This window comes from Nerophis lumbriciformis, linkage group LG06, assembly GCF_033978685.3.
Source record: "Nerophis lumbriciformis linkage group LG06, RoL_Nlum_v2.1, whole genome shotgun sequence".
In the NCBI taxonomy this organism is placed as follows: domain Eukaryota; kingdom Metazoa; phylum Chordata; class Actinopteri; order Syngnathiformes; family Syngnathidae; genus Nerophis; species Nerophis lumbriciformis.
The window spans coordinates 50741675-50753680 of NC_084553.2; the positions used below are offsets into that span (position 1 = coordinate 50741675).

General features: G+C 40.2%; 1 protein-coding gene across 1 annotated transcript in view; it reads right to left on the bottom strand.

Annotated features, from left to right (window-relative positions):
• slc6a2 (solute carrier family 6 member 2) overlaps positions 1-12006 on the bottom strand; it is a 102540-nt gene that overhangs the window by 45086 nt on the left and 45448 nt on the right. Inside the window, exon 5 of the mRNA XM_061964532.2 lies at positions 2035-2173. Coding sequence (XP_061820516.2) covers positions 2035-2173 — 139 coding nt within the window. The remainder of the gene's footprint in view (positions 1-2034; positions 2174-12006) is intronic.

Consider the following 12006-nt stretch of genomic DNA (forward strand, 5'->3'; position numbering starts at 1 on the left):
TGTGTGTTGTGTGTTGTTACCGTGCTGGGCGGACGTTATGGTCCGCATGGAGGTGGAGGGGGCGTGGCCTCCAGCTCCGCCTGAATTTCGGGAGATTTTCGGGAGAAAATTTGTCCCGGGAGGTTTTCGGGAGAGGCGCTGAATTTCGGGAGTCTCCCGGAAAATCCGGGAGGGTTGGCAAGTATGAGTATGACAGATCTGATAACATCGTCAGAGTGTGTAGGAGCGTTCCCGTTGGGATGTCAATCTACGGAAATTGCCGAAGACATTTGGAGAGGAATATTCAACTTGGCCGACAGAATTTGTGGCATTTTGTGAAGCTTCAACGTTATTTCACATACTTTGCGGATTGTAAATACAATTGGATATGGTGTAATGGATACAATAAAACAATTAGGCATATAAAGTCTACTTTTTTTTGTTCATTATACTGGTACTTTAATTTTAATTTACTTTAATTTCCTGTTAATAACGTAGTTCCATCTACACTTCTGAAACTTCGCAAAACATTTATTTCTTGGTGTTGTCCAAAGATAGGTTAGCTTAGCTATTAGCAAGCCTAAGTAAGAAATCTAAGTAAGATTAAATATGTCAAATAAGGGTGATATTTGCTCATTTTCTGTCTGATAAGATAATTCTTCTCACTAAGCAGATTTTATGTTAGAGTGTTTTACTTGTTTTAAGTGTTTTAGTCCTAAATTATCTCAGTAAGATATTACAGCTTGTAGCTGAGATTTTATGACCTATATCGAGTAAAACATGCTTGAAACGAGAATATCAACTGTTGCAAAGCTGTGTCATCAACACTCACAAGTATAAAACTACTTTTTTAAAGTAATCATTTCTTACTTCAAGCATGGAAAAAAAAATCATGACTTTGACACAATTGTGTCTCATAATTAAAACAGATGACAGCCAAATGGACTTTGCAGTTTTATTTTCAATGAAACAATAGAAAATACGTACTCATATAGTAGCACAGTTGTTAGTAGTGAGAATATACTTATTTTAAGGTATTTTTGGGTTCATTGAGGTTAGCTAATTTTACTTGTTTTGGAAAGTCTTGACAAGCCAAATTTTCTTGTTCTATTGGCAGATAATTTTGCTTAGTTCAAATAAAATACCCCTAATTTTTGTAATTTTTTTTCTTGTTTTTGAACACTGACTTTTTGCAGTGTAGCTCGCTATCGTTGTGTAACATGCTTAGCCTCGTCCTCCAGAGATAATGGTACTTGATATGAACATTTAAGATGCTGAGAAATGCAGTTTATTTTCCGCAATGGAGGTGATTATTATTACCTTAGCAGCTCCGCACTGTGTACGGAGACACATGATTAGCTCCTAGTCACTTGTCAGCCGGGGAACTAAAAATGAATACGGTGTCAGCCAGGCGGGATCGGCGTTATTGAACATTCACGAACGTCGGCTGATCTATCGGCACATTGTTGTTTACTGTTAAAACAAAACAGCGACACAGGAAAAAAGGAGGAAGAATGCCGACCTTTAAAGTAAGCAGTCTCTCTTACACAGAAATCCCGCAAAAATTCACACAGCATCACAGGATCTCTCTATCAGATATTTATATACTTGTTGGACATGACAACTGCTTTCAACACAACAGGATGTGTCAGAAAGAGGAGAGTGTCAGGTGTTGAACACACAGGCTGTGTCCAGCCAATGCTACGGCAAAAAAAACAACCCAGCCTGGTGGACTAATACTAAATACGAACACTAAAAAAATGGAGAGTCATACCAAGTACTATAAAAATGGGACCCAGTACCTCCTTGTTTGGCACTCAGCATCAAGGGTTGGAATTGGGGATTAAATCACCAAAATGAATCCCGAGCGCGGCCACCGCTGCTGCTCACTGCTCCCCTCACCTCCCAGGGGGTGGAACAAGGGGATGGGTCAAATGCAGAGAGTAATTTCACCACACCTAGTGTGTGTGTGACTATAAGTGGTACTTTAACTTTTACTTTTAATACAGAACAGCGACACTGCCAACAAAGGCAGTGTGAGAGGTGGCTTGTTACCTTTCCAGAGGACTTGACGCCTTTCCACAAGCTGAAGTAGAGGATAAAGACCACCACCACCAAGCACAACGTCAGCTCCCAGCGAGGGAGGCCCAGGTCCCCGATCCCTCTGCTCTCATGCAGGTGCAGGACACCCCGTCTGTATGGAAACATGCAAACTATCAGGAAAAAAAAAAAACATTTTACACTACGGGACTTTCCAAATAGGCCAGGAATACAGACAATAAAGACTTTCAAAGTTTGCAAATAAATAGATATGATCAATAGTATCAATCTCACGGAGATTCCCGAGCCATCTAGAAAGTTAATGAGGAAGCCAGTCACGTCATCGTGTGACGTAGCGCAAGGAGCCACAGAGCCCTTCCCCATCAACAACAATGCTAATCAAGCGCACCATGTAAGAGCCAACGACGATTACTTTTGGAAAAATGATAATCCAGGACCTTATATTTTTGAGCCCGAACACAAAGAAGATGAGCCATACATTTTACAAGCTGAGTGCTAAACGGATGCAGCTTTATTGTAGCACTGTAGCACCAGCAGCATTGCTAAGTGCTAAACATACAAACTAACCATAACAAACCATAATAAAACAAACTCTTACTGTATTATTTACACTCTCACTGGGATGCCGACCATACTTGCCAACCTTGAGACCCCCGAATTCGGGAGATTGGGCGGGGGTTGTCGGGGGCAGGCCGGGGGGCGGGTTGGGGCTAAGGGGGGAGGTGTATATTTATAGCTAGAATTCACTGAAATTCAAGTATTTATTTTATATATATATATATATATATATATATATATATATATATATATATATATATATATATATATATATATATATATATATATATATATATACATATATATAATAAATACTTGAATTCACTGAAATTCAAGTATTTATTTTGGCAAGTATGGTCGGCATCCCGGTGAGAGTGTAAATATTACAGTAAGAGTTTGTTTTATTACGTTTTTTTTATGGTTAGTTTGTATGTTTAGCACCTAGCAATGCTGCTGGTGCTACAGTGCTACAATAAAGCTGCATCCGTTTAGCACTCAGCTTGTAAAATGTATGGCTCATCTTCTTTGTGTTCGGGCTCAAAAATATAAGGTCCTGGATTATAATTTTTCCAAAAGTAATCGTCGTTGGCTCTCACTGAAATTCAAGTATTTATTTTATATATATATATATATATATATATATATATATATATATATATATATATATATATATATATATATATATATATATATATATATATTTATATATATATATATATATATATATATAATAAATACTTGAATTTCAGTGTTCATTTATTTACACATATACACACACATAACACTCCTCTACTCATTGTTGTATTTTTAAAGTGCAATGCTTTGCAGCCAGTAGCACAGCCTTTGAAGGAGCATAGGTATGGGCATCATCTGTGAAATTTAATTTGCAGGAAAGGAGTGAGTTTAGGGTTGAATTGTCCATCCTCATTCTATTCTCTGTCACTATCTTTCTAACCAGCTGAACACCCTCTCTGATGATGCATTACTGTGTGTCACGCACAAAAGTGCCTTCATCAAATGCACCAGAGTCTGGAATCTTCCATCTCTCCCTAGCATACCCCTTCCCCTTCGAGCTGTCCTGGATGAAATGAAATTCTTGTTTCCAATCATTTTGGAACTTGCAAGCGTACTTCTTCTTCTTACTCGTCGTCGCCATGACTGTCTCTTCTGCGTTCTTCTGCTTCGTCTGTTATGTTTTTTTAACATTACTACTTGCCGTAGTTTTGAAGCAATGCATGATGGGAATCCGGATGTTGTGTGTCAGTGTATTAACGTGCCGGCTGGAATAAACACACGCTGAGAAATAGCTCTGTGCTTGTATACTTTATGGGTTATAAATAAACCTATGGATAACGCAGACATATATAATAGTGTCCTTCTTGTTGTGTGTGCAGTTGCGTACTGAGCTCCAAAACCGTAGATGTTATAACGTGACTGGGCCGGCACGCTGTTTATATGGAGAAAAAGCGGACGTGACGACAGGCTGTCCTCACTGGAAATCGGGAGAAATTCGGGAGAATGGTTGCCCAGGGAGATTTTCGGGAGAGGCACTGAAATTCGGGAGTCTCCCGGAAAACTCGGGAGGGTTGGCCAGTATGATGCCGACCGACGAGACGCTCACATATTTCCGTGTAGATGAAGATTCAATCACAATCCTCACGGAGGGCTAAAAAAAAGTTGCCGCAACGAGCGTCTTTTGTGTCTATTTCGCCATCTATGGCACACATTTGTCTTCTAGCAGGTGAGAGATGCATGATTTATAATCCGCAATTTACAAACGTGCTTTTAGCAAGTTTGAGACGACGCAGAAGCAGCCGTCATCTTAGTGTGTCGACAATAGCAGCCACTTTCAAAATAAAGTGTCATCGGTGCAAGGAGCGAGACAAGGGGAACAACTTGCGTGCGCTGACCAAAATGATTCATCATTACCGTCATTGTGGTGAAAAATTCCAACACAAAGACTGGAGATTTGTTTTGTAACATAGCAGCTGCCTCGTCTCTGTCCTGGCCGCTCAGTACAATGCCGACAGAATGTCATCGGAAGGTTTCTTGGGTAATCGAGGCTTAATCTTCAACTGCAAGGTGTTAGAATGGGAACTAGTTGACCCCGGAACAGATTGTTTCCATTATTTTCAACGGTGAAAATGGAGTCGGGACACAAACAACCGGCATCCCAAAACGGAGCAAAAATTCCCACAGAACGTTCCCTTCCTGTAATTAGCCTACTATATCACACGGCTGTGTTTGCACATAAGGAATAGTCGTCATTATTAAGAGATATATGGATAATATATAGCTCAGTCGAGATTTACAAAGCTGTTAAGAATTTACAACAAGTCCAGACAGGATCTTCCCCATGAGGCCATTAAACACAGAACAAATAAGTCCACGCTGAATAGCTGTTGTTTTTTTTAAAAGATGCCTTTTCTTTAACTATTGCGACATTTCCAACAGAAATTATTATAGCAGATAGATGGTGATGAAATTTAGTTGGACAGACACACTACAAATAGCCAGAAGACCCTCACTTAATCATGGGTGGAATGTAATATAATGGGTTTATTTGAAAGCAATGTGCAATTTATGCCTTTTTTTACACAAGTGTTTACTGTCAGATCAATGTAAAATAAGTCATGTGCCGAAATAATTGGTTCCAGCTGTGCAAAATGTTCTATTGCTCGTCGCTTCGTCAAAGGCTTTATCGCGGCGGTACGAGAGTGTTGGACTTTTAGGAGCAGGTTGAAGTTCTAATGGTCATTTAGAAATGGAAGCTGAGATGTGCGATCCCTAGCTACCTCAAGCATCTTTAATCAGAATCAATAGTTTTCTTGCCTAAAATTGTTTGACAGTCATGAAAATGTACCCACCAGTGTTGTCCCGATACCAATATTTTGGTACCGGTACCAAAATGCATTTCGATACTTTTTGGTACTTTTCGGTACTTTTCTAAATAAAGGGGACCACAAACAATGTCATTATTGGCCTTATTTTAACCAAAAAAATCTTACGGAACATTAAACATATGTTTCTTATTGCAAGTTTGTCCTAAAATAAAATAGTGAACATACAAGACAACTTGTCTTTTAGTAGTAAGTAAGCAAACAAAGTCTCCTAAGTTAGATGCTGACGTATGCAGTAACATATTGTGTCATTTATCAATCTATTATTTTCTCTTTTAACATGTTCTATCTACACTTCTGTTAAAATGTAATAATCACTTATTCCTCTGTTGTTTGGATGCTTTACATTAGTTTTGGATGATACCACAAAATTATGTATCAATCCGATACCAAGTAGTTACAGGATCATACATTGGTCATATTCAAAGTCCTCATGTGTCCAGGGACATATTTCCTGAGTTTATAAACATCCATCCATCCATTTTCTACCGCGTGTCCCTTTTTTGGGGTCGCGGGGGTTGCTGGAGCCTATCTCAGCTGCATTCGGGCGGAAGGCGGGGTACACCCTGGACAAGTTGCCACCTCATCACAGGGCCAACACAGATAGACAGACAACATTCACACTCACATTCACACACTAGGGCCAATTTAGTGTTGCCAATCAACCTATCCCCAGGTGCATGTCTTTGGAGGTGGGAGGAAGCCGGAGTACCCGGAGTGAACCCACGCAGTCACGGGGAGAACATGCAAACTCCACACAGAAAGATCCCGAGCCTGGGATTGAACTCAGGATTACTCAGGACCTTTGTAATGTGAGGCACATGCACTAATATAATTAAATAAAAAACGAAAATAGATTTTGTGATGCTAAAAAATATCGACGTAATCATAGGAGTATCGACGAGATACGCTCCTGTACTTGGTGTCATTACAGTGGATGTTAAGTGTAGATCCACCCATGGCGTTTGTTTATATTATGACGCCGGCATACTTGCCAACCCTCCCGGATTTTCCGGGAGATTCCCGAAATTCAGCGCCTCTCCCGAAAACCTCCCGGGACAAATTTTCTCCCGAAAATCTCCCGAAATTCATGCGGACCTGAGTCACGTGTCGACAGCCTGTTTTCACGTCCGCTTTCCCACAATATAAACAGCGTGCCTGCCCAATGACGTTATAACTGTAGAATGATCGAGGGCGAGTTCTTGGTTTCTTATGTGGGTTTATTGTTAGGCAGTTTCATTAACGTCCTCCCAGCGCGGCAACAACACACAACAACAGCAGTCACGTTTTCGTCTACCGTAAAGCAGTTTGTCTGCCGTAAACAGCAATATTGTGACACTCTTAAACAGGACAATACTGCCATCTACTGTACATGCATATGTGACAATAACATCTACGGCTTTTAGATAGTGCACAACTGCGCACACAACAAGGAGACAAGCAGAATGCATCATCAGAGAGGGTGTTCAGCATGGTTAAAAAAATAGTGACAGAGAATAGAGCAAGGATGGACAATTCAACCCTTAACTCAACAATGAGTAGATGAGTGTTATGTGTGTGTATATGTGTAAATAAATGAACACTGAAATTCAAGTACTTCTCTTTTATATATATATATATATATATAATAAAATAAATATATATATATATTAATATATATATATATATATATATATATATATATATATATATATATATATATAGCTAGAATTCACTGAAAGTCAAGTATTTCTTATATATATATATATATATATATGAAATACTTGACTTGGTGAATTATAGCTGTAAATATACTCCTCCCCTCTTAACCACGCCCCCGCACCACCCCTGACCACCCCCCCCACACACACCTCCCGAAATCGGAGGTCTCAAGATTGGCAAGTATGGACGCCGGTGAGCTACGGTGTGTAGTAAAACATGTTTAGCTATTCCTCGTCCTGCAGGGATGATACTTGTAAGAAACGTACTTTATTTGTCGCCACGGAGGCGAGGATTAGTGATTTAGAAGTAGCTACAACACTGCCGACGGCGGGTGGACTTTAGCCGCTAGCTAGCTAGCCATATCTTAAAGCACCTCTTCCTGAGGGCGTTTCAGTGTTATAACTTCACTTTTATCGTTAGTTTTTAAGCCAAAATGCGTCCGTTCTCCCTTTTCTGTCCACACACTGTGTCTGCTTGTAAGTACTCCGTGATTGTGCGCTGCCGAACATGCTCCTCTGCTCGTAAAACCAACAATGTCATGACGTGACGACGACGGGGGCCGGTACTTTTTAGAGGTGGTATAGTACCGAATATGAGTCATGGGTATCGCGGTAATATACCAATATCGGTACATATACCGTACAACCCTAGTACCCACCCATGTGGCTTAGGTTCCCACTCAAAAGTTATTTTGTTTTTGTTCGACCCACTTTTCGAGTAATATTTTTCGCACAGGCTTTCCCTACATATTTTACTGTGTAAATGAGTGCCCAAAACAAACAAAACATACTCAGTCTCTGTTCTTGAGTACGACTGCAAATTAAGCCACCATGGGGCCAAAGAAAGTTGTGAAAAGTAAGACACACCATTGAATTAAACATCTAAAAAAAAGCATAAAGCTTTCCGTCCAACAAGAGCCCTCAATGACGGTAGAAGTGGTGTTTTTTTGCATTTAATTTGTCATTTATATGCATTTCACAGTGTTTTCTCCCTGTAAAACTATAATGATAATCAATAGAATGTGTTTTGTGTGCGTATTTTTTGATGTCTGAAACACATTTATTGGATTTATTGGTTGTCCAGATACAACTTTTTCCACTTCTGATACAATACCGATATTTCAGCATTGACTATTGGCCAGAACTGATACCGATTTGATACATACTTTTTACTTATTTTGTAGTGTGGAATGTTAGGCCCCGTTCACACTGCAGAATAAGATTTCCAAATATGAGTTTGGCAAATCTGATCGTTTACATAAAAAAAAATAATAATAATACAATGTCTAATGTGAAATCCATCTGACCCACATGGAGACATGACATCAGATGGACGTGTTTAAAGTTAAAAAAGTTAAAGTACCAATGATTGACACACTAGGTGTGGTGAAATTAACCTCTGCATTTGACCCATCACCCTTGATCAACCCCTTGGAGGTGAGGGGAACAGTGAGCAGCAGCGGTGGCCATGCCTGGGAATCATTTTTGGGGATTTAACCCCAAATTCCAACCCTTGATGCTGAGTGCCAAGCAATGATTCCCATTTTTATAGTCTTTGGTATGACTCGGCCGGGGTTTGAACTCAAGACCTACCGATCTCAGGGCGGACACTCTAACCACAAGGCCACTGAGCAGGAGTTTACGAGGTTCCAGTTCTAGTAGGTCTCAGTCCCGGCAGATTTGTGGCAAAGTAAAGGGATTTTGTGCAATCAAGGTCAACTCAATTATTGCGCGTAGAAGATTAGGAAGGGGAAGGGCAAGCTTTTTGGCTCTCGCAGTTTGTGGAACATTTGCTTTGATGTCTGCTCCAAAGAGCCTTTGGCGAGCAGTCGGAGACAGGAGAGATGGAACGTAGACGTGAGTTCCTAAAACATACTATTTTCGCCCGTTTTTTTAACTATTTATTTGGCAACCCTCTATTTTGGCAAAGAATGAGGACACTTTATCATCGCTCTTTGATGACTAACCGGTCGAAGGAACGCGACCTGAGCGTTCACACTGCAGTCGCATCGGATACATATCCGATTTATATCCACACACGAAAGAAGCCTGAGTCAGTTTTGGAAAATTTGAAATTGTACTGTTCACATTGACATGAAAATATCCGATACAGGTGGCGTGTGGGCAAAAAAAAAAATCTGAATTGACCTGCAGTGTGAACAAGGCCCTAGAGAAGGCTTGATCAAGTGATCCAGATCAGCAAGCTGCTGAGTCTGTAATGGACTTTATCAAATTTAGTTGGTATATATTTTTTTCTCAGACTTCTGAGTCTCATTTGCCAGTATACATTAATTTCAATTTGTGCTATATCGGTTGCCATAGTCATGAAGTATTCTATTGCCATTAAATTGAATGTACCAGTCTTGTATATTAGTGAGCCCTACAAAGTGTTTATACTGTAAACATTGTACTTATTACACATCAGCTGTTTGAATGCAAAACACATCTTACTTGCCGTTTTAATTGCCAAATTTGGAAGTGTTTGCTCAAACCACCAACTTTGTAAAATCGCTATTGTATGTCTGGTGTACAGCATTTCCAATGTAAATTAGCATTTGTGCGTTTGATTTAATGTTTTTTTTTTATGTTGGAATGTCACAGACAAGTTATTTTGAATCTTATGTAAGTTATCCTATTTTACAATGTTTTGAAGTAAAGATTCTTTAAAAAAAAAAAGGCTCTCAAATTGAGACAACCTGTTATCTGTCTGCTAAGCTAACAAGAAGAGACATTAGTGTGACGGCCTGTGGTATTGCTGATATCAGACCGATATCTGATAACAATATCATCCCTAATTTTCATTATTTATGTGAGAAAATGTTTCGGTTTTCATACAATTCAGTCTTCGGCAAATCTTTTGAACAACCAAGAACAGAACAGCAATACATAATGTTCTGCTTAAACTCACTCTCACTTGTTTTAATGCTACGCTCAAGCTGCTTGACAATTGTGTGAATTAAGAAACACGCGGAGAAGAAAAACGGATGTGACGTCATACGTAACCCAGCAATTGTTATTTTTTTTAATTAAAAAAAGAAGATATCCTGAAGACTTTGGAGAGGAAAAGCAGAAAGTCTTTTCAAAGGCATCCTGTTCTCAAGTTCTGATAATTGTGCTTCAAATAATAAACGATTGGTGCCATGAAAAACAATACACTTACTGTAGAAGCACATTCAACCCCACAGACACTCGTGACTGACTGATAGAAAGACGCTCCACTCGGTTGTAAAGCTCTGAGGCAGGACTGTGTTTTACTTCAATGCACCTCTGTTCCCTCCTTCAGATCTCCTCAGTCTCTAGCATGTGACGCAGCGCTGCTGATAAACACTGGAAATTATTTTCAGACGCGTAAATATCCACCTAAGAACCAGCATCCTTTGCGTTTGTCTTTGTGTATTTCGTTTGGAAAACCTAAATGTCCACTGCAAAAGACGTTGGTTCCCAAGAAGATTTTAATCAATCAATTCCTTTATTGTCATTGTCATAATAACACTTAAGTCATACATGTCAACGAGATTTTGTTTGAGCTTTGTCCAGCGGCATAGAAACTGCATTGATGTGCAGGTTGACAATAGTTTACATTTTAGCATTGTCAGGAAGATCGCGAATAGAGGGACGTGGGGGTGGGAACAGTCAGAGATGTCTGATGGGTGTTACGTTGATGTTGCAGCAATGCAATGTCCAGAGCACAATTATTGAAGTGGTGAAGAGTGAGGTAATAAGATGGTCCGGGGCAGCAAAGGGGCAGGCTGTTCATTTAGCAGTCTCACAGCCTGGGGATACAGACTGTGAGACATTCTGGTGGTCCTGGCGCGAATCGATCTATACCTCCTTCCAGAGGGTAGCAGGTTGAAGAGGCCATGTGCTGGGTAGTATCTGTCCTTCAGGATGTTGTGTACTCGCTTTAGGCAGCGAGTTGTGTACATGGCACTCATCTCTGGGAGTACCGTCCTTGTAATTTTCCCCGCCGCTTTAACCACTCGCTGGAGGGCCTGTTGGTTCGCTTTAGTGCAGCTAGCAAACCACCCTAAAAAGCCGTAAGTGAGGACACTGCTGATGGCACAGTTGTAAAAGTTTACCATTGATTTCCGCGGAATGTTTGCGCATTTTAGGTTCCTCAACAAAAAAAAAGACGTTGTTGGGCCTTTCCGACTGTAGAAGCAGTGTTAATGTCCCAGCATAGATCTTCTGTTATGTTCACCCATAAGAATTTGAAATGCTTGACCCTTTCTACGAGATTGTTATTAATTAAAAGTGGAGGGTGTTTGTTCTGCCCTTTCCTGCGGAAGTCTACAATCAGTTCTTTGGTTTTGTTAGTGTTGAGAACCAAGTTAGTGTTAGCACACATTTGTTTAAAATGCTGTGCTCCTGTTCTACTTGAGTTTTAAACTGATCCCTGGTTTCATTTTTATGCAACTCCTAAATCTCGTGAACGATCGGGTACGAAAACGTCACAAGATTCCCACCCAATCCTTTAGAATCATCATGCCGGATTTGTCAATATGTATGAAATTCTTACTGACTGTGGTTGATACTGTGGCAATACAAACAAATGTACATTTGTTCTCAAAACACGTCTTGACTTGTCAACAACGAACCGCTTTACAGGAAGTGGTAATGACGCCTCTCAGGTGTACCGGGTGTAATACACCTGTCTGCCATTGTCTTTTCGCCCCTTCCCTGGTCGCTAAACCCCTCTGTCCCTCTGCTATGTCTCAACCCAACCGGTCGAGACAGAGCCTGGGTTCTGTTCAAGGTTTATTCGCTAGAGAGAGTTTTTCCTTGCCTCCGACACCAAGTGGGGTTCA